The 23,998-nt window shown below is 39.1% G+C and overlaps 1 protein-coding gene across 7 annotated transcripts in view; it reads right to left on the reverse strand.

Moving 5' to 3' along the window:
* TCF12 (transcription factor 12) overlaps nt 1-14,000 on the reverse strand; it is a 386,235-nt gene extending 372,235 nt beyond the window's left edge. For 2 of the 7 annotated variants that reach the window (XM_043555343.1, XM_043555337.1), the window contains exons 1-3: nt 13,742-13,998; nt 12,663-12,759; nt 11,518-11,590 (exon numbers count right to left, since the gene is read on the reverse strand). In XM_043555343.1, coding sequence (XP_043411278.1) covers nt 11,518-11,590; nt 12,663-12,737 — 148 coding nt within the window. In that variant the 5' untranslated portion in view covers nt 12,738-12,759; nt 13,742-13,998. Of the gene's footprint in view, nt 1-11,517; nt 11,591-12,662; nt 12,760-12,871; nt 12,891-13,741 lie in introns of those variants that run through there. The other 5 variants (XM_043555341.1, XM_043555339.1, XM_043555338.1 and 2 more) reach the window with 5 other exon arrangements.
* Nucleotides 14,001-23,998: the final 9,998 nt, after the last annotated feature.

Below are 23,998 nucleotides of genomic sequence, written 5' to 3' on the forward strand. Positions count from 1 at the left end.
AGACTGCCTTTTGAAGGTGATCAAACAGTGTTAGCTTTATATATTATATACATAATTATCTTTATGTGGGCTTGTATATCTGTATGTAAATATATCTTCTGCTAGCACCCTGAAAATTTCCATGCAAACTGACCAGGGAAATATCAGTACACTCTTTGGTCCAAAAGATGAAAAAGCATATCTCTCTTCAAAACAGAAATTGATTCTCTAAATCAATGTACTGGCCACAATACTCAAACACAAAGCTCAGCCTGAAAAACCTATATTCCAAGAAGAATTTCCTCTATGTTAACAAGTCCACCACCATTATTTTTTCTGTATTTAATATAATAAATTATTCAGTCTAGACTTTTAGTCCAAAAAAGAAATTCTTATTTTGAATTGTAAAAAATACCTGGGAGACATACACAAGAGGGAGAGCTATAAAACCTTTTCAAAAATCCATTGGGACAGGTGGATTTTAGAATTCATTTTTTCAAATTTAAGAAAGAAATACAGTGTACATACCATAGGTTACAAATCACTTCAGCACCTGGTAACCACAAAAGAGCTAGGAAAACAGACTGTCAACGGCCTCCCTTCACATAAGGTCAGATTTTGCCACTGAAATCTGACAAATAATTTAAGCTGAATTTAAAAAAAAAAATTGATTCAGACCTTTTTGGATTTCAAAATTTACAGATCAGATATTGTGGACTTTTGGCAGGTAAAAGGTGGTCTTGACGTATAATGAATAAATTATGCAGGGCGCCTGGGTGGCTCCGTTGGCTAAGCGTAGGACTTGGCTCAAGTCATGATCTCACGGTTTGTGGGTTCAAGCCCCAAATGGGGCTGGCTCTGTGCTGATGGCTTGGAGCCTGGAGCCTGCTTCAGATTCTGTGTTTCCCTCTCTCTGCCCCTCCCTCACACATAGTCCATCTCTCTCTCAAAAATAAAAATAAAAACATAAATAAAAAAATAAAGCTATCCCTTACAGAACAAAAGAACTAGCCAATACTTAGATGAGACATTTAGGATATTTAGTAGGGTCTTGAAATGGCTCTAATTACTTGCCTACTTAGAAAGGCATAATCAATTCAAGCTGTCTATAAGGTCCCCCCAAGAGACTGGACATGAAACAATGTTCCCCTTAAACTTTAAGGTGGGACCAACACTGCAAAACATATTATAAAGCCTTAGCATGTCAATGCCAAACAGATAGGCAATGAACCTCTGACCAAGTGACAAAGTCAGTTGGATATAGTAGGGCTTCCGAACAGTAAAAACCTAAGAGGACCTGCTAACTCAGGTTTTTTGCTCCTTGAGACCCACACAAACTCAGATTCCCTAAATTAACTTGTGGCCAAATCATGCTTCTGCCATAAGTTCAAAGTGAAGCCTAGCATTTTTTTCTCTCTAGTGGTACAGCAAACCTTTTATTTATTCTCAACAACCTCAAAACAGCATATGCCTCAAGGACTGAGAAGCCTGATGACTGTAATTCCCTCCTAGCAGGGATCCCTGCAGTGCTCCACCACTACTCACAACTCTTGCTGAGAGCAGCAGCACATTTGCTCATTGACTGAAGCTGCGTGATCACATTAAGTTCAACCTGTGTTCCCTACATTAACCACCAATGAAGTGGTGGAATAGTAATCATGAGTTGATCCTGCTCATTTCAAAGCCTCACAATGGCTCACTGGCAAAACCACTGGAAGAGAAGAAACCAATTTTTGAGTGATGTCTCTGAAGAGATTTCACTGGAGTAACTGGAATAATCTTTCAAATTCACAAAACTTGCTCAGTTCAAATTCAGGCACTTTCCTAGCACCTAAAACACATCTGACAAAATGACACCTTGAGCCAACATTTTTAATAGCCAAAAACATGGTAAGGCATAGCAGTGGTTGTCTTTTTAGTTTTTTTTTTTTTAATGTTTATTTATTTTTGAAAGAGAGAGAGACAGAGAGAGGAAGAGTGTGAGCAGAGGAGGGGCAGAGAGAAAGGGAGACAAAGAATCCAAAGTAGGCTCCAGGCTCTGAGCTGTAAGCATGGAGCCTGACGTGGGGCTCGATCCAACGAACCACAAGATCATGACCTGAGCCGAAGTCAGACACTACTTAACTGACTAAGCCACGCAGGCACCGCACCCCCCTTTTTTTTTTAAAGTAATCTCTTCTGTCCTGCACCTTGTCTTAAATTGTTTTATTATTTTATTCCAAAAATTTCATCCCTGAGTCACGACCCAATGCAATCAAAATTAGTAACCAATCCCTAATCTGTTTACATTTCAGTGTCATCTTTAAATATGATCTTTATGTCCCCAGTCAGCTTAGAGTAGCTTGGATGACTCACCCTAGTCTTTATGAAAACACATTTTTTAACTTGGAACAAAAGAGAGCACGTTTCAAACAAGAAACAACAACAAAAAAATACAAATCTCTCTCTACAGAAATATGCATTTTCTTCTCAAGTCATGGGCATGTTAAGAAATTACAGGATGATGTGGCTGGAAACAGAAAACAAGAGTTTCAAAGATAAGAGACATTACTAACAAATTTCTCTGTGGTAGCAAGAAAAGATCCACGAATACATAAAGACAGTTGAAGACTACGCTCTAGAGCTGGGCTTCTCACTAACGAAAGCATAGTATAAGCCTGCATCCCACCCTGCCCTCACCCCAACCCCAAAGATACAAAGCAAAATAGGATGAAGGCAATGCTATAAGCCAGCCACAATGCATGTTCTTACAATCTCAGTTTTACTCAATTATGAATTAAAACATATTTATATTACAACAAATATGTTTGTGCTGGGGAGTAGAAAGTAAAATGCACATAAATCTTTAAGATAAGATTTCTTCTGTTCACTTGCAATGTGTTGCTTCAGGCTACCAGGGGAGTTTATGTTCTTTCTCCTCTGCTATTAAGAAAAAAGTGGAGAAGCTCTACTCAAGAGACTCTGAACATTCTCTCCAACCTGTCTCCCAGCTATTCTATCCTCTCAGGTCATGTAATTTTTATTTTACTTATTTATTTAAACTACATATCATTCCAGAAAGAATTTCAAGTAGCTAGGGAGAGAATATGGAGAAAACATTACATCCAAGTGGCAATGCCTAAGTATGGAAGAGGGTTTTCAAAAGGTGTACACATTTCTGTCCACCATTCTGCACTATTCAATATCTAGTCTACAAAATGACAGTATTAAGAAGAAATCAACTGCACAAAAAAAAAAGTAGATAAAGGCGGGTGGTTCTTAGGTACCTGATGACCTTTCGAAAATACTCTTTGGGGGGAGGGACTTTTTTTTTTTTTTTAAACTACTCTGCTACCTGATTTCTTCTTAGCCTTTTGACAATACATACAATTTTATGACACTGAAAAGCAACTTTGATATGGTACTCTCGTGGGGTATCTATTTCCTCACCCCCACTACCACTAGCACAACACCTGGTATACAATAATAGTTCAATAAACATTGGCTATAATTCTGGTTATATTACTATTCATTATTAATATTATCATTAGTATTACCTAAAAGGGTGCCACAATAATAATGGCAGCTACCATTTTTGAAGCTGCTATATGGCAGGCAATATATAAGCCTGTTTGATCCTCTTAAAGATTTTGAAGGTAGGCAGTATCATCCACTTTTCACAAGAAAGAAAAGTATGCTCATATCATTTAAATGATTTGCCTAGTCACCTAGGGCCACCCAGCTAATAAGTGGCAAAGTACTGATTCTAATCCAGTTGTTTGGTTCCTGGACCCAATTACCCCCACTCTCGGATAGTACCCCTCTTATAAGTCAAGAATTTAAAGGCTCTCTCACTGATAGACTCCAATTAGATTCCACTCCATTTCAGTCAGCACAAGTCAAAGAATGATAGGAATTCCCTCCAGTCACCACACAACCAATTTATATACAAATATAAATCTATACCTAATGCATCTTATACTCCACATATATATAAAAAATTGTATTTTTACATTAAATTATTAGCCAAAGTCACTAATTTTATACATCTAACTCCACCATTGTCATCAATCCTTGGCCTGATAATTTATCTCCCTCTGAGTTCATCTCCCTAAGGGTATTCATTTACTCTCTTAACTTTAATTATAACTTGCAGGCATAAAAAACAATCTACATCTCCTATCCAAAGGAAATTGAAGTGTGGATAAAAATACACGTGTGTACAAAAAGGTGTTCACTATCACATTTTTTTAATAACAAAAAGCAAATTAAAATCTCTAAATGTCAAGCAGTAAGAGAATGGATTTGATAAATTATGCTATCTCCATTCCATGTAATATCACACAATTTTAAATCAAGTTTTAAAAGAATCTTTAAGAAGATGAGAAAAATGTTCGTAGTATTAAGTGAAATAAAAAAGGAGGACATAAAATGAAACCATCATTAAGATCTCAACTTTGCAAACATAGGACTAATAGGAAAAAAAAAAACCAAATAAATCAAAATGTAACAATCTCCTCTGGACAGTGAAATAATGGATTTTTTTTTTCCTTTGTTGCTTTTTCTGTTCTCCAACTTTCTTTTCAAGGATAACTATTAATTTTATAGGCAAAAAAGAGTTGCTATTTTTTGTTTGTTTTTACCAACATCTTTAACTCATCTCCAAGCACTCTTCTCTCATAAATTCCAAAATTAGCTAGAAGAGTCCCAGGTAGTGTGAAACTAAAAGTGATCAAAAAAATTCAGCACTATCACCCTCCAGTTATTCTAGAACTGCAATCTTAAGCCATTTCTCTTACCTACGAAATCCAATCTTTCAAATTCTGTCAATCTTTTTCTTCTGTATTTTTCCTTCCTACTCCCTATACTAATACCAAGTCCAACCTTCACCAGCTCACCTCTAGATTAGCACATTAGCCTCCTGAATGAACAAATGCTTTCCTTATTCTATTGTCTAACCGCTAACAATTCACTCCACCAGAGCTAACTAGGTGCCAGGCACTCATCTTGGAGCTTTACCTGTATTAACTCAATTAATATTCATAACAACTCTATGAGGATAGCTACTATTAGTCCTATTTTACAGATTAAGAAAAAGAAGCACAGACAGGTTAAGCAATTTACCCAAGATCACCCAATTAATAAGCAGCAATGACTGGATTTGAAGATATGTAGTCGGCTCCAGATAATAGTATGTAAATATGAGCTACTCCAGGAGTGCGGTGGCGATCAATAAAAACCAGCTTCTCTTTCCCTGAACTGTATAGCACCTTGGAGCAAGTCAAATCCCATTTCCGGGTATCTTTCCATGCTACTCCACATCTAGGAGGCCAGTTCTTCTCTTCCCTAATTCATTTTCCATATCTCCTTCAAAAATGAACTCTAAATTCAAGATCTCTGAGTTTTCCTTAAGACAGTTCCCTGACTCCTCAGCACATTCTTATTCTCACACGTTCAATTTTAACTACATTAATATGTAGTTGTTGATATTTTCTTAGGTCACATTAGTTTAACCCACAATTTTACATGTTATCATCATATCTAGAAAATGGAATGCCTTGGGACGCCGGGGTGGCTCAGTTGGTTAAGAGTCCAACTTCGGCTCAGGTCATGATCTCGCGGTTTGTGAGTTTGAGCCCCGCATCGGGCTCTGTGCTGAAAGCTCAGAGCCTGGAGCCTGCTTCAGTATCTGTGACTCCCTCTCTCTTTGTGCCCTCCCCGCTCATGCTGTCTCTCAAAAAATAAATAAATGTAAAAAATATATATTTTTTTTTAGGAAAATGGAATGCCTCCACTTTTTTGGATCTATGTCCTTCTCCATTTCCCACCTTCTTGAAAGCTACTAGACTAGCACAAAGTCTAGTATCTGCATAAAGTAAATACTAAATAAATATGCAATTAACTAATAAATATGAGATATGTATGGCTCCACTATTTAACAAAGAAAGTCATTCATTAGTCTTTAGAACTGACATATTTCAACCTTTATCTTCTCATTTTATTCCCTAAACATAAAAGCATCGTATTTCTAATTGCAAAGGCCTCATCCAAAAAAATATATTCAAATTATACTCAAAAGCAATTTTATTAAATGATTTTTTTTAAAGGTATCCCACATGCTAAGAAATAGCTTTTTTCCCCCCCAAGAGACTCTAATAGTGGTACTTCACTCCTATGGGAGAGTTCTATCCAAGTCTTCCACAACACTAAGCAGGCAGTGACATTCCAGGCATGACTGCCAATTGTTCAGTAACAGAAAACACTATCTGGCTTTAATAAGAGATTATTCTAAATGGCACCCGTTAAATCTAAAATGTAAAAGCAATTGTTTTTACATTTAAAGTTGGGTATCTGCACCTTCATCTTCCTATTCCAAAACAATTACTTTAAAACTCAAAGAAAAAGATATACTAAAGGATATCCTAAAAGACAGAAAGTTGACCTCGTATTTAAATTGTTAATGAAGGGGCACCTGGGTGGCTCAGTCTGACTTCAGGACCTGGCTCGGCTCATGATCTCGGGTCATGATCTCACTGTTGGTGGGTTCAAGCCCCGCATCAGGCTTTGTGCTGTCAGCTCAAAGCCTGGAGTCTACTTCAGATTCTGTGTCTCCCTCTCTCTCTGTTCCTCCCCTGCTCATGCTCTCTCTCTCAAAAATAAATAAACATTAAAAATAAACAAATAAATAAATAGTTAATGAAAATAGAGGTGCCTGCATGGCTCAGTCGGTTAAGCATGTGACTTCGGCTCAGGTCATGATCTCACAGCTTGTGAGTTCGGGCCCCGCATAGGGCTCTGTGCTGACAGCTCAGGGCCTGGAGCCTGCCTCGGATTTTGTGTGTACGTCTCTCTCTCTCTCTCTGCTCCTCCCCTGCTTGTGTTCTGTCTCTCAAAAATAAACATTAGAAAAAGATTTTAAAAATGTTAATGAAAACAGATGAAAATAAAATTCACTACAGGTACGTATGCCTCACTGTATATAACAAGCAAGTCTCATTATCTAATCAAATTGTTCTTCAAATACATTATAAGCCATGACTACTTAAAGGAACACTACAGGGACTGTTCTAAAAGGCATTCAATACTCACAGCTATAATCTTGTCTTTAATTTTTTTTTCCAAGTTGGAACTTTCATATACACCTTTTCTCTAAAAGACTCCTTTGCTACTTAGCTTTTATCTTAAATGAGCCACTTAACAGTAGACCATATTTATCCTAAAATATATTTTTCTTTACATGCCTACTGACTATGCAGTTACTCTCATTCATCAGAACTTGCCAGAAGCAAATGTCCAACATGGTTCAGTTACCCAAATAACAGTATAAAATTTGAACAAGCGTGTATTACCACACGTTTATTACAAATTTTAACACTGATAAATACACACTATGAAGCACACCCTGCTCATTACCTTAAAATACCTTACAGGAAAAGAGCAAACCTAGTTTACCCTCTACTTAAAATCACCATTCCTATGTATATTACAGTTCAATTAAAACACATGTTGGTAACATTTGGTTTCCTTTCTTGACTTTTTTTCAAATGCTACAAATAATACTACAACAATTTGAAAAGCTTACTCCATGTTTAAAAGGATGAGCCGATATTTACTAATCTACCATGGATTTTCTTTAATTACTTTTGAGAAGTGGATGCAAATATAAAAGGGAAACACCTGGAATCCTTGCAGTGATGTAAACGTTTTGGTATCCTCACTGTATCACTGTCAATAACCTAGTTCTAATATTGTACTACAGTTTGGCAAGATGTTACTTTTGTGGAAAACTTGCTAACATATACATGGGAACTCTATAATGTTTCTTAAATTATATGAATATATGCCTTCATATGTATATGAATCTAAATTATCTTGAGACAAAAAGTTTAATTAAAAATTTTAATTTAGGGGCGCCTGGGTGGTGCAGTCGGTTGAGCGTCCGACTTCAGCCAGGTCACGATCTCGCGGTCCGTGAGTTCGAGCCCCGCATCAGGCTCTGGGCTGATGGCTCGGAGCCTGGAGCCTGTTTCCGATTCTGTGTCTCCCTCTCTCTCTGCCCCTCCCCCGTTCATGCTCTGTCTCTCTCTGTCCCAAAAATAAATTTAAAAAAAAAAGTTGAAAAAATAAAAAATAAAAATTTTAATTTAATAACAACTCATTTTTTTCTGGCTCTATATCAATACTTTCTAAAAGCACAAAGCTTGTACAAGTGAAAAATTTTCCCACAAAAAAGCAGGAAGAAACTTAAGAATGAAAATTTGTATTCCTTTTAAAAATTAAGAGCTGGTAAAGAGTTCTTACAATTATTTCCAAAACTCTTGAGCAAGAAGAAATCTATCATGCTACAAAAGTCTGCTTTGAGTAACGAAAAGTAAAGCTTTACTTGCTAATTAAAATAACTTTCTAGAAATATCAAACACAAATAGGCACATTATATATAAATAGCTTACAAAATGAATTTATCCCACTTCCTTCCAATATGTTTTACTACTTGGATTCAAAAGCTAATAAAAGAAATTTGGGGAGTATCATGTAAACGTTTAAACTACTAAAAATATGGGCACCTGGCTGGATCAGTTGGTTAAACTTCCAACTGTTGATTTCGGTTCAGGTCATGGTTTCATGGTTCATGACACTGAGCCCCACGTCAGCCTCTGCAATGACAGAACTGAGACTGGTTGGGATTCTCTCTCTCCCTCTCTCTCTGCAGCGCCTGCACACACGCAAGCATTCTTTCTCTCTCTCTCTTTCAAAATAAATAAATAAACATTAAAAAAAAAACTACTAAAAATTAAACCCAGTATCACACACTCAAAATTCTGAAGTGGGAGGGGAAAGCAGACTTAAACACCTGAATGAACTACTTCCTTCCATTTCACCAATCCTTTAATCAAGTTTTCCCCTGATACACTGGCCTCTAACGTAGTACCTCACTTTTAACGCCTACAAAGAGAAATACCTCTCAAGGTCACTTATAAGAACATCTCAGACTCTGTCCTACCAAGGGAGCAAATTCAGTCTTATGATCATAATTCCAAGAAAATGTACACCTTGATAAAGAAATAGCATTGTAATAGATTTCTCCAGTCAAGTAAGTAATAGTAAATACACATGCATTTTTTCCAGTCACTTCTGAAGAAGTATCAGCTATTATATGTTATTTGTTTTAGGAATAAGATTAAAAAAAAAATTATGCACTGCAAAATATGTTTTCAGCTAAAGAAATTCTAAATGTATTATATTTTTTCTCAAAAAAAGCCCAATGTGAAATTAAGTCATCCTCAAAAAGAACATAAGAAAAAAAATTATACCGCACAACTACAGTTTTCATGAGGCAAAAGACGGGCATTTTACAATGTTAGTCCAAAGACCAAAAAAAACCAAAAAAACCTGTAATCTTTAAGTCAGTTCTTCAGAAAGAAAATCAGATCTTCAGCTCCTTTTATACTGCAAAGAAACTGGCATTAGGGCGTATCATGTATCTTTCAAAATCAGGACAGAAGATAATTCAGATGGCAATAAACCATATAAAGAAAATAATATTGTTGTACCAATTTCTTCAAGAAAAAATGGCTATAGAAAATCTTTATCTACCAATACACTCTGATATAAAATAATCACTCATGCCATTGTCCTTTCCCCAAAATTTAAATCTATTCACTAATTATTAAAGGTCATGCCTTTTTTTCCCTGGAATTTAAAACAAACCACTGAAATAAATATTACCATGTCCACTGAACACGTGTTTAAGGTCAAACTTTCAACAGATAAGTAACAAACCTAACACTTTTAAAATTAAAAATTTCCCACTCCAAAGAATCAAATACTGTATGACTACTTCTGCAATGCTGAAAAATAATTTTTTCATTGTATAATGCAAGCGACAGAAAGAAGGCTCACAAATGCTCCAATGTCATGCTTATAATAATACAAACCAAGTTCACAAATACTTTCTAATTTCACACACTACATAAATCATACATTAATTTTTAAAAGTGAAAAAAATATAATTGCCTTTATTCTAAAACCAAAGTATTTCTGATACCAATTTTCTAAAGTTCATGTCCTTCTTATCAATGAATGTCAGTTAAATACATTTTCCATAATTCAAGCTGGAACAGACTAAAACAGTAATATCACTACTTATTTAAGGAAATATAGTAAGTATCTTCTATGTATCAAACTAAATCTGAAAGTACTGGAAAATGAATTATTAGTTGCAAAAACTGAGATACAGTCAAAACAGTAGTAAAGAAAATATATAGCCTTCTTCTACATTAACTACTGATATTTTATCATATCCTTTTGAATAGCTTTATATTAGCCTTTAGGATGTTTAACAGCTAAAGTGTTTTTATTTTATTTATTTGAGGTGTTAAACAGCATGCTATATTTTACCCATGAACTGCAATTTCATCATGAAATAAAATTTTAATAAATTATGTTAGTAAACTATTTTTAAATAGAAACACTTTTTAAATATAAAGTGGTAAAAATGTTCTAGGTTATGACATTTCCTTCTTTCCTCGTGTTTTGCTCTCACAATATCTTAAGAAATCAACTATCATTTTACTAGGGAAAATACAAGCACCGGTCAAAGAGCAGTTACTAAATTTCAGTCTAGGGATTTGACAGCTGGTTTTCTTAAGATGACGCTGTCCATGGCATTATTTTTTCGTCTTTGAGAACTAAGGAATAAGTTTAACTTAAAAAGAAAATTGTAGCTTTTGTACACTGGAATGGACCTTGCTTCTGGACTGTTTAGTTTTGAAATCATGAGTTTAAATAAGTTAGGGAAAAAACAAATGCATACTTAAGAAATATGAGATAAATGTTAATAATGGAGAATAGTTATAAACATAAAGTAAATTTAAAGACCACAGCGCTAATGTAGGAATAGGAATCTTATTAAACTTATTCTAAATACTATTCTAATGTAATCTGAATGTAGAATTCAGTCATCTTAACAGATATCATTTGAAAATAAATCTTTCTATTCATTTATTTGTAACATTTGTTCCTTTAACATTTTTAAAACTGTCCCAATTTTTAATTTGCTCCAGACTTCCAAGGGATTAGCCACCTTTTAAAATAAGTCTTACTAATTCTTACTTGACTCAATATGCATACAATAATATTTTACCAAATTTTTAGAACACAAAGGTTTAATAATGCTAATAGGCTCAAATTTTAGCAAAATTTAAAAATATACATATGTAAACAAACATTTTAAAAAAACTATATATAGACCACACATGGACCACAGAGCCTTTTTTCTGGTACTTGTCCAAACACAGAGGCAGAATATGATCCCTTGTACTCAAAGAAGACAAATTCAACTTAAAGATTCATGGATAACAGAAGAATTTTATATCGATATTTATTCTTATAGAAATATCAATGGATCCTAAAGTCCACAGCCCATCTGAGGCTTGTTTTTGCTTCTAATTTGAAATGGACACAACAGAATGGCATGAAGATATTAAAATACTTCATATTTTTCTACTAACATGTATCAAACACCAAAATAAGAGTTCCTGATTTCAGATACCATCTTACCTGATCCACTGAACTGACTGCTTCCCAGCGTTGTTGGTCTGGTTTTCCCACTATTAACAGGTGGAGAAAACATCTACAAAATAACCCAAATGTATCTGTTAGTCCTGAAATTCTTCTAGACTCCTTGCAAACAAAAGTCTGCCAAGAGCCATCAGTTACGTATTTTAGAAGGAAGTTAAGATAAAATGGAGATATACATTCAGACCCACAAAGGCAATTACACTCAGTGATATTATTTCCTAATACTACTTAGAAATATTGGTTATATTCTTTTCTCAAAACCCACTCATTTACATGAGAAAGTCTAAAATTATTAAGTTTAAATGGCAAATTTATGTCCATCACCTTTACTTTCTAACAAAAATCTCACATTTACATTACCACATAGTCAGAATCATACCCAAAGAAACTACTACATACAGTAAAGATCCATTATAATCCAGTTTTATAAAGTAGGTGTTGGTCCTGCCTCCTAACAACAGTTAATAAAGGAATTCAGCCCATGAGAGATAAAGGAAGTAGGCTTTCTTCGGTTTAAGCTATTCTTGTCAATCATTTCCTATGGTAAAAACTTTAAAATACATATACCTTACTTATGTACACATATACATACACATACACATTCACACACATAAATTTACGAACTTAAAAGTGTTCAGCCAAAAAGACTGGAAATTCTAGCCTCTATCTTACTTTCTCATAACTGACATCTTTCAGATATCATAAATTCTATCACATCTCAGGGAGGGAAATAGAGTGCAGAAAAAATAATATTCTTTTTTCATTCAAAGTTCAAAATCCCTAATAATCATCAGGGTCAGAGGGTGACTCAACCAAAGCTCATGGTTACATTGTTCTCCTTTTAACTGGTTCAATCAAATGACCCCTCTGGCATTAAAGTTTTAAATCTGCAAGTCTAGACATTACATCAAAGTTCAGGTGTCCAACTTGGGGGAGCTGGACTCCAGCCCTGAGAACTACTGCTCAAAGCAGATGGAGTTCACGCTGCCTAGTCTCCACGTCGCTTCCCACACCACCACCACCCCCCGCCTTTTTTCCTTCCTTCCTTTCTTTCTTTCTTTCTTTCTTTTTTTTCTTTCGTAAACCTCAGCAGAACCCCAAGATGCCGCGGAAAGCTCTCATACCGCACTGAAGTCCAGCAGGTCGCTCAGCTCCTTATCGGTCCCTATAGCGGCCATGCGCTGCTGCTGGGGATTCATCTTCGGTCACTTCTAGCAGGTCCTAAGGCAGAGGAAACAGGCTCAGAGAGACCACCACAGCCCAAAGTGTGTGAGGGGAAGAAGAGGGGCGTAGGGCAGGACCGAGAGCTCTGGGCTGATTTCCAGCACTCAACTCGTTCCCACCGCCGCGCGGGCAGGGGGCAGGAGAGCCCAGCACCGCGCCGGGTCCGTGAATCCACGCGTTCCTCCGTGCGGCCCGGGAGCGTCGCGGCGGCTCCCGCAACTCGCCGCCTCTCCTGCAAGTTTCCGAGCCCAACCCTGCCCCCTCCCCGGTGCCCCCTCCCCGGTGCCCCCACCCCGCGCGGCCCGCCGGGTGCTCGGCGCTGCGCCCGGCCGGGCGGGGGTCTCGAGGGGCGGGGTGAGGGGCGACTAGGCGTCCAGTGAGCGGAGTGGCGACGAGGGGAGATGCGAAGTGACTCACTGGCTCGGCAACAATAGAACTGACAAGTTGCAGGGAACGCGCCGCTCGCAGGCCCGCGTCTGCCGCCGCCGCCGCCCGGACGTCCCCAGCGGGCCCCGGGGGTCGAAAAGCAACCCCCGCGCGTCCCAGGGACGTTTTTAAAAAGAAAATACAAACCCCGACAACTAATCTCGCTCTTACCCGGCGCCCTCCTCCCCTGGCTCGGCCTCCTCCCACTTTTGCTACCCTGCCCGCGGCCGGCCAGCCCCGGACCTGCCGAACAATGAGCCCGGCGCGGCGGCCGAAGCAGCCTGCTCTCCCGCGCGCCCCGGAGCTGGAGTCGAGTGCCGAACGGGGCGCGCAGGCCGAGCGCGCCGCCCGCGGGCCTGGCCGTCCGCGACTCTCGCCTCCGTCCCCACTCCGCTCCCCAAGTTGGAGGGAACCCCAGGCTCGCCTCTGTACAAAGGGGAGAGGAGTTGGGGCGCGGGCCGGGGGCGCCTCCGCTCCGGCAGGGACGTGGCGGCGCCCCTCAGCCCCTAGCCCCGCCACGGCGTACCCCTCCCGCTCGTCTCTCCGCAATTACCTGCCGCCCCGTCTCCGCATCCAACCACCCCGATTAAAGTTCACTTTGGCCGGGAGAGCGGGCTCGGGCTTCCCCTTGTACCTCCCGGCGGCTCGGCTCACTTTGCCCCGCGCGAGCTTTCGGATCCGGGCGGGGGAGGCGGCTCTCGGGCCTGGCCGCCCCTTCCTCCCGGGGCGGGCTGGCGGTCCCCCCGAATAGAACTTGTGGGTCTCCTCAGGCGGACATTTTTTTCGCTGAGGCGGCCTCAGCACCGCGCTCGGCTCGGCTCCGGATCCCTCCGCGCCGGGAAGAGCCCCGGGTTAACCCTTTCGTCCCCGGCTCGCTCCAGCCGCCTGCGCCGAGGAAGTGGGGCCAGCGGAGGGGGTGGGGAGGAGCCGGCGGGAACGGGGAGGGGCCGCCGCGCGGCCGGTGGACAAAGCCCGCGGTGGGGTGAGGCGGGACGGAGTGGGGGCCGCCGGAGAGGGGCGGGAGACGCGCGCAGGCACCCCGCGAAGCAGGGCCGGGCCGCCCGCGGAGGGCGCCTCGTCGGTGCCCCCGGGAGCAGGGCGACAGGCACCGCGGCGCCTCCTCTGGTTTGTCCCGCTTCTGCCTCGGGCGGCAGAGCGGCGCGGAGGAGACGCAGCTGCGGGCGCATCTGGATCCGTTGCCCAGGCCACCCAGCCCGAGGCCGCAGAGCCCTGGAGGCTCCTGTTCCCAAGCAAGCCGCGTTGGACGCCGGACGCCGCACTCGGCCTGGCCCGGTCGTTGCAGCCCTGGCGGCTGCGCAGCGCTCGGCGCGGAAAATTCGTGCGTGATGAAGGGAGACTGAGCCACTTCGGTCCGCGCTCGGAGTAGGTGCCGCTGGTCGAATTCGTTGCTGAGCAGAATGACAGAAAAGGGGCAAAAGCTCCCTCAAACCACACAAAGCAGCGTGGGCTTCAGGTACCCAAACACTCCACTACACAAGCCCTCAAGTCTACAATCACCTCTTCCCACGCGAATCCTGGTTAGGGGCCACCGAATTGGACAGCGGGGAAGAGTTCTTGGAAATGGATCAAGCCAGTGCCTTCATCTTGCAGAGATGGCCCAAGGAGGTTTGATCGCAAAGCCACTATTTTGGCGCAAGTTCTGAACTTGGCCCGAAGAAGCCCCAAACAATAAAAAGAAGACAAAATAACTAGACCTCAATTCCTTTCAGTTTGGAAATGGAAGTAAGGTTTTTCTCCAATGGCAGCCAGTGTTTAACTCTTTTGGTTCAGTGAGTGCAGTAAGGGCCAGGCAGAACAAACACTGAAGAAAGAAGACACACCCAACGTTAACAAATTGAAGGAAGCGGCCAAAGGCTTGAGGGCAACGACGTGAAGAAGGAGTCATTGGAGCCCAGATTTGCATGGAAAGAAGGAGGTAGATTCAGCTGCAAATATGCAATTGCTATACTTTATTACAACCCAAGCTGTCCAGAGAGAGAAGGCATTTGTGGCTTGGGGCTAGGGGTTTCCATGACGTTGTCAACGGCCAAGCTCCAGACCTTGTGCCAAATCCTGTGGTAGCTTCTTCGTTATCCACTCTCAGTTATCTAGGTTAACACCCCCTGTTCTTAGCCGTCATATCCCAGCCTTGACTGCATACTGGAGCATGTGGTTCCAATATAAGCAAATTAGCATAATTCCAACCTAAATAAAGCAGCATAATCCCATCCCTACCACAGTTACTAGTTTACTGGTTGGCAATGGGCATGACACAATTTGGGACAATGAGAGGAGCAATTTGCTGTGGACTTTTAGGGAAGTTTTTGTTTGTTTCATATTTCAAGAGAACTTCAGCGTCAACCTCCTCTTTTTGCATGTACTCCAAAAATCAGAGGGCATAACAACAAAAATTGAAGGTATATCACCAACATGTTGTATGAAAAAAAAAAAAATTTAAGGAGCCCCTGGACTGTGGGCAGCCATTTTCCAACCACAAGGTCTGGCTAGGTTAAAATAAAGCAGGCATGGAGAAAGCAAATTGATATGATCTTTGATGATGTTTTTGAGCTTTGCATCAAATGGCTTCTGAAACCAGGTCTATGATCATTGATGAAAACAACAGGATTAGAGTTTTCTGCTGTTTGTAATCTAGTGTGTTCTAAGTAATATAGGCCGGATGGCTATTTTTTCGTGGCAAAGACCTCAACATAAAATGGAACGTCTGTCTAGAACTTTTAAGGCCCCATTCCATGGGTAAGATTCTATCACTCAGGGGCAAAACTGAAGAGAAATACTGGGGAAAGGAGAATGTAATCCCATCTGAAGGATTTATGCTGTTTCAAAAAATAAAAACAGAGAGCTAGTTTCTTCTTATCTTTCTCCTATAACTAATTGAGAGGAAGAAATAGCTACCTCCCCAAACCCTCAGTCATGGGGGCTCCCTTCCTCTTTTGAAGGACTGACTGGTGACGTTTTTTATACCTATTATAGATCATATTATTTTATACTTTATTTTCCATACTATATACTCCCTGGGCACTATGATTGCCATGCTTCTCTGTACCATGTACCTAACATGGCACTAAGTACATAGTAGACACTCAAAAAAGGGAGACTGGAATTAAATCTATCAATCATTTGACATTATAACCTGAATTTATTTTTAATACTGTTAGGTAGTCTTTGCATGTATCATTTTTAATGCCAGAATATTATTCCCACCAGTGGATTTCCTGTAATACTCCTGATAAATATGGAAGACAAAAAGAGTATAAAAACCACAGTTTTGTGTCACTTCTAACTAATTTCTGGGCCTTTGCTGACCCTGTTAGATAGAGCCAGAGGGCTTTAATGACGAGCTCAGGGAAAAACAACTAGTAATACAAATTCAATGATAATTGAAAGTACTATACTATATCTATAATATAAATTAATCAATATTCAAATATATTTAATGACTATTTATTACATGCAAGGCTGGTGCTGATGGCTGTGAGGAACAGAGAGTCTCAAACCCAACCTGCCTCAAGAAGGTTACAATCTGATATATTTTATTTCACTATTCACCTTAACCTGCCACTGGACAGACACAAGAATTCTGTCTACATAGTTTCAGTTCCCACTTTTTTAGAGCCCCCAATCTACACTCTAACACACACACACACACACACACACACACTCATACACACAATCTCACACACACACACACACACACACACCCAATTTTATAAGGGAGACCTGAGTTGCCCAGAGAAACCTTTAGTAGTCAAAAGGAATAGCAACTGAAGCAATGGGCTTTGCTTCCCTGGGAGACTGACTTGCACTTCGCCTCTTGTTTACAAGGAAATATTCTAGAAAGTTCGTAGAAGGAGGAGGAAGAAGAGGTAAGAGAATAGAGCTAACTAAGTCAAGTAGCAAGTTGCTGTCTAGATGGAGTGAGTGGCCTCCTAGGGCTATCCATCTAGAACCAAGATTAATGGGTAATGGACTCCCTTGTAGCTCCGTTCTCCATAGGAGAGCAGCTAGTTCTTGCTTTCTTTTCCATAGTTATCCCCTTGGGACAAAAGGGAACAATTTTATGTTACAATTAACTTTGTAAGTATTACCTGCAGTTCATGGCATTTCCATCACTGGTTAACTAAAAGCCAAGATTTCCCACCCTACCAAAAGCCAGATTCTACAAGTCATCAAAGGTCCACTCTCTTCATTCTCACTCTAACAAGAATCCCTTGTGGGATTTCCTAATACAGATTTTGTCTTTTCTCTCTGTTCATAGGTAAAAAAGAGTTCTGTATCCCTTGCTAGTGTAATTTATTATTTAAGCCATTAAATGGCTTGTATTAATGCTATTTTCATACTTGAGACATCCCTTAATTGTCTATCTTCTATTCAATGTCTTTTTCCCCTTTAGGATTTTTTCTTTCATATTTAACAAAAGCATGCATTTATACCAAAATCAAGAAAAATTCAGAGTCAGAAAAGGAAAAAAGAAACCTGTCAAACACTCTAAAATATCAAACCTAAATAGCCATAGATTTTAATTTTTAAAAAGTCAGTATAGTAAGCCAAGTAAAACAAATAATCTCTCTTTCATAGTCCTATGTTTGTACCTTGGCACAATGCCTAGTGCATAGTGGATGCTCAATAAATATGTATTGAAAAACTAATGGTTCTGTCCTTCTAGGTAGAGATGGTAACTTAACATGTGTTCTGAATTTTGCTCCTTCCTAATATCACACTAAGAAATCAGTACAGGGATTTAAAAAATATTTTCATTTTAGAAATTTTCAAACCTATTTTATAAAAATTTTTTTTCAACGTTTATTTATTTTTGGGACAGAGAGAGACAGAGCATGAACGGGGGAGGGGCAGAGAGAGAGGGAGACACAGAATCGGAAACAGGCTCCAGGCTCTGAGCCATCAGCCCAGAGCCCGACGCGGGGCTCGAACTCACGGACTGCGAGATCGTGACCTGGCTGAAGTCAGACGCTTAACCGACTGCGCCACCCAGGCGCCCCTAAACCTATTTTAAAAAAAGGTAAGCAGGGTAGTATTAACAACCTCCATATACTTACTTAATCACCCATTTTTAATAATTATGGATGCTTCATCTATCTTTCCTCCCACTTTTCCTCCCCTATGTTAACATAAATCCAGTACATCATGTCATGTCAGATTAACATCATGAGAAGCCAAAAAGAGACAATGGCAACAAAATTTGAGAAGCCTTTTAGCTGGAAAAGCAGAAGAATGATAAAAGATGTAGTAGACTATCAAAACTGAATCTTAAGGGGGCAATGAGGTAAATCAATAATCAAACCTATATACACTGAAGTGTTACCAAAAGACTCATAACCAACCAGTTCCAGGCTCCTCTTGAAGTGAAGTGAGGAAAGAGGGTAATACTATAAGGAGGATTGGTTGCCAATCTGTTTAAGAGGCAATCAGATCCCCAGAATCCTTTCCCAATTCCATGCAATCAGGCAAATAAATGCTTCTCTTCTACCGAAACAAAATACTGCAAACTTATTCTCTGCAGATGATGAAGCAGGAGGTCTTTCAGGGGCAAGGGGATTAAGTGAACATTTGTGGATTGGATGCTGAGGCCTCCAGATATCTTTACCAACTTGGCTCCCAGATTCAGGGCAGCCAGGCTTTCAACTTTCAAGGAAGAGATTAGAGGATCCTTCTCTATGGAATCTGATCAACCCAAAAGGAAAGACCTGAAGATACTGATGTGGGAAGTTCCCCAATGATAAGCCCAAACAAATTAAGGTAAGTTTACAACTGACAAATCCCCACCCATACTCAGAATTTCCTGTCAGCAGTTTGTTGCCCTGTTCTTAAATATGAGTGGACAACCAAGGATTATCAGACACTTGAGGGAAGTCACTATCATGTGAGACACTTAGACATTTACTATCATGTGAGGCAGTTAGACATTTAGAATTGAAAACAGGAGAGCATAAACTTAATAATGGAATTGGAACAAAAAGTTGAGAAAATTTCCTAGTAAGCAGAACCAAAAAGAAAGGACTGGTTCTGGAAATTCAAAATCCAAATAATAAAGGCTCCAAAAAGAGAGAGGGCATTCCGGTGTGGGGGGTGGGGGGTGGGGTGGGGATATGGGTATCATCATCTATGAAACAATCTAAGAAAAATTTGCAGAACTGAAGTACATGAGTTACCAAATTAAATGAGTTCACCAAGAGCCTACCACAATGGATAAAAATAGATCTATACCAAAGCCTGAGATCAGGAAATTTGAGCACACAGCAGACAAAGAGAAGACCTTCAAGCTTTCAGAGAGGATATAAAACAGGTCAAACACCAAAGACTAACACTCAAAATGGCAGTGTCCACTGTTCAACAATAATACTAGAAGCTAGAAGGCAATGGAACAAGACCTTCAAATACTCCAAAGGAAAAAAAAAATTGCTAAATGAATTAATTATTTGGAAGTATCTTTTCTTGTAAAAGATTTTTTATCTTTAAGTAATCCCTACACCTAACATGGGGCTCAAACTTACAACCCTGAGATCAAGAATTGCATGCTCCACCAACTGAGTCAGCCAGGCGCCCCCTGGGACTGTCTTAAAAATAACTTTATGTATCATTTTTAAACCAAGTATTGCTTTTCTCTAGTTTGGGTCAATGTGAGTTAGGGAAAAAACATATGCCTAACGAGGTCCATAGAACACACAGTGGCATCACCTGCAAATACACATATGGTGTTTGCTATTTGCTCAGCATCTCTAAAGCATTTTGAAAATACTAGTGTCCTCTGAACTTTGACAAACAGAGAATCTTCTTATTTAATTGTTGTATTCTCTTTTGAATATAGTGAAATTCAATACACATATCTTTTACAGTCAGATCTCATTTGTTCACTGCAATGAGGGAAGCATCCCAAACAGCAAATACCTTTTCTGGAATGTATCTTTGCCATGTATTTGAAGAGGCAGGTGTCTAGAAACTAGACCAAATAATAGAACTATCTCGGAAAAGCTAACAAACAACAGATTACTTATTCTGTTCTATCCACTTAACCTGTCTTTGTTTGGAATAAAAATTTGAAAACTTGATATGTACTACCAACAGGTACTGAAGACATCCCACTAGAATGTAAGCTCTGTGGGGCAGAATTTTTTTTTCTGTTTTGTTCATTAGTGTATTTCAAGTATCCAAAAGACACTGCCAGGTACATAGAATGTGCTTAATAAATATTTGTTGGGTTTATAAAAAACTGAAAGAGTAAATTAATGACAGAGCTGAATTTCCAAGTAAATGGAAAATGAAAAATAAATTTGCATCCATATTTTCTTACCACTATGACAATAAAACTTGCACAAGAATGGAGGTGGACATTTGTCACAGCCATGAATGTCCACCATCTTTTAAACATCCTTTCTATATTGAAGAACATTTCAATAATATGACTTTTGTATCCCTAACACGTAAAAGTCAGAAGCAAAAATTCCCAAGACCCTTCTGCAGCCAGGATATAGACTTGTGACCCAGGCACCTGCTGGAAATTTTGGTTCACCCATTTTGTCATTTGGATGTTGGTCTTTCCTAATTGATTTGTGCAGCTCTTAACACAATGTCAGACCTACCCATCCTTCTGTGATACTAGTTGCAGATATTTTCACTTGTAATTTGTCTTTATTTTTATATGCAAATTTTTAAAAATGTTTTATGTAGTCCGAAGTATTCATCCTATATGGGCGTTTGAGTTGTATGTCATAGTTAGGAAGGTCTATTTCCCTTTGATATTGTAAAAACAAATAAAATTTACTCATAATTTCTTCTATCACTAGTAGTTTGACTTTTTTGTGTGTTTAAGTCTTCAACCTACCTGGAATTTATTTTGGTGTGAGGAGTGTGGTAGGGGTTCAGCTTCTTTTGTCCAGTTTGCTATACAATTGTCCCCAATCACTTATTGAATGCAATGCTCTGAATTGATATCTATACTAAATTACTTAATCCTCTTATTCAACTCACTGTGTTAAAGAACTAGTGCTCAATAATCAAGAAAGAAAAGTAGGAGATGAAAGAAAATGAGGATAATCAGGAGAAATATAAGTTTAGAGGTTAAGATTTTATGAGATTCTTGTTACTATCAGTGACAACCTCATTTTTCATCACCTGAGAGACAACCTGGTGTTTGGAGCTGATAACACTCTCAATAACTATTTTAAGAAGAGTCATCCCTTCCCTATTATGATCATATACCAGCCCTCTAGTACTTAGGTTTTTAGTATGTAGAAGTTTTACTTTATTGGAGCAAGGAGTCACTTATGACATGTGATGTAACATAGTAAGGGTTCTCTGCTCTTTGTTTTTTATGTAGTTATCTCTTTTGCAAATAAGAAATCATTAATCTGTGACTGTAGCCTGAACATCTGTCTAAATATGTAAGATAACTTCCATTATGCCATTATGAGCACATGTGTATTAGGAGCTACCTATCTTAAAAAGACACTCAGTATAGGAACCCTCCAGAAAGGAAAACATTGGCCTTAAGTATATAAACATGTAGAGCCAGGCCTGAGATCTTCATGGGAGTAAGAAAATTCTTTTTTGGCTTCCTCAACGCCTCTTGTGACCTCAGCTCTCTTACTTTTGAGAATAATCAGATAGATATCACTTAGAAGAGTGTTTCTCAAAGCATGGTCCTTGGAGGCACAGGCTGGCTCAGTCCACAGAACATCTGACTCTTGATCTCAGGATGGTGAGTTTGAGCCCTGTGTTGGATGTAAAGATTACTTTTAAAAAGAGAGAGAGAGAGCGGGGGGAGGGGAGGAGGAAGTTTTAAAAAACAATAACAAAGTGGGGTCCCTGGACCAGTAGCATCAGTTTCACCCGGCAGCTAATTCAAAATAAAAATTCTTGGGCTCCATCCTTAGAAACTCTGTGGATGAGGCTAGCAAACTATTTTTAACAAGTCATCTCTGTGACTCTGGTACACACTAAAGTTGGAGAAATGGTGCTTTAGAATGTTGGTTCTATGAGGTCTTTGATGCCTCAGGATAATAAAGGTGAACATGAAATGGATTGCCAGATTGTATTTATTTTGAATAGGTAAAGACCACTGGAGAAATGTACTTAGCAAGGTAGAGCAGTGCTAAAAGGAATCAAGTGTATACTACTTAACTGTTGTAAAATGGCTGCTAAAAGTAAGTGTTACTGCTGGGGAAAAGTCCAGAAAGAGGTGACACCAAGTTCAGCTTTTACCACATGTCAGACCTTATAAATCTTTTCTTATAAGTCATTGGTATCTTCAGCAAATTCAGTCTAATATGATAAATTTACTGTTTATTTTAGCATTTATGAAAAATCAGGAGACTACATAGTCAAAATTCTCAAGTTCTTAGGTGCACATGCCTGGTTTCTCTCAACTAGGGATGCTTCAGGGGTAAAGGCTATCTTTCCCTTTTCTTATTAATACCTGTAGCTTCTCTCTAACCCCAGTAATCCCTCAGTAATTGTTTATTAATTAAATGAGAAATTATATTTTCAGTGAAAGTTGCCTTGTCTTGAGTTCATTCCCCCGGGTGATTTGATAAGATGAATTGATTGACTTGGATTGGATGATTTAGATTGCACTCAATTATCTGCACTTTCATTTGAAAGGAGTTAGGGAACAATTGTTCTCATATGCTGCAGAAATATTTTGTTTTAGGACCATCTGTTGAATTTCTAATTTCACTGCACCAGCATTTTTATGCAATTAAACATTAAATTTTGGTGATTGGCACATTCTTCTCTAAATCCAAAATATCTTACTATAATTTTTCCTGTTTCATTTGCATTATAAGCCTACAGGATTTTTTTTTATTGTTTCTAATCTTTAAACATATCACCTTAAGCTTTCAAACTATATTCAGTAGCATGATAAAAGGATGCCATTGAATATTTAAACATCTTTTACTTCAGGAATTGGGAATGAAACCTGAGAAAAATACTAAATGAGACTGGCTTGTTATTCCCCAAATTTTTGGCTACTCTTTTCCACTCTATTTCTAATGGTCTGATAGTGTTATATCTTGATTTTACTTTATTTTAATAAGCTATGTTTGATAGGATTAAAACTGGCAAAGATATAAGTATTCTTTATTTATTTGGAGGTTGCATTTAGTCTTTAGATATGACCTGAGCTAGGATTAAAGAAAGTGAAAATGAAAGCATTAATAATCATCTAGAATACACTTCCATTTCCTTCAGTAACATTTTTATTTGAACAAGTGGGTTAGTATGTAATTTCTCTTTTAACCCAATAATGCATTTTTCTTAGAAATGCAGCTTCATTACATTCATATGTTGAATCAAAAGTGCTCTGATTTGTTTTATGATTAGCTCTGTAAGAACAGAAGCACTAACCTATAAGAAAAAACTCTCTAACTTGGCTCTCCCAAAGTGCTCCTGTATTGACTTGTGTGACTGCCAGTCACACTTGAATGGAGCTCACGATGCTAATGAGATCAAAATCATAGGCCTGTCCCCCAAAGGATCCGTTAACTTCTCTCAGAGAAGCAGGAGTCTCTTCACTACAGATCAGTCTTCTATTCCTGACCATCTCAAAAAGTATTAGTCCCAGGGCAGAGCAAAGAATGCAATTGGCTCAATAACATCATCTGCGTGGTTTTTTTGTTTGTTTGTTTGTTTTGTTTTCCTCTGTCTGTAGAACTGAATTGATTTGGAGATAGGTGCACATAGGGGATTTAAAGAAAAGAACCATTGGAAACATTAGGGTGATTGGGTAATGGGTAAGAAAGTGGGGGCAGAGAAGGACATATATTCAACTGGA

Source organism: Prionailurus bengalensis, chromosome B3 (genome assembly GCF_016509475.1).
Source record: "Prionailurus bengalensis isolate Pbe53 chromosome B3, Fcat_Pben_1.1_paternal_pri, whole genome shotgun sequence".
Taxonomy (NCBI): domain Eukaryota; kingdom Metazoa; phylum Chordata; class Mammalia; order Carnivora; family Felidae; genus Prionailurus; species Prionailurus bengalensis.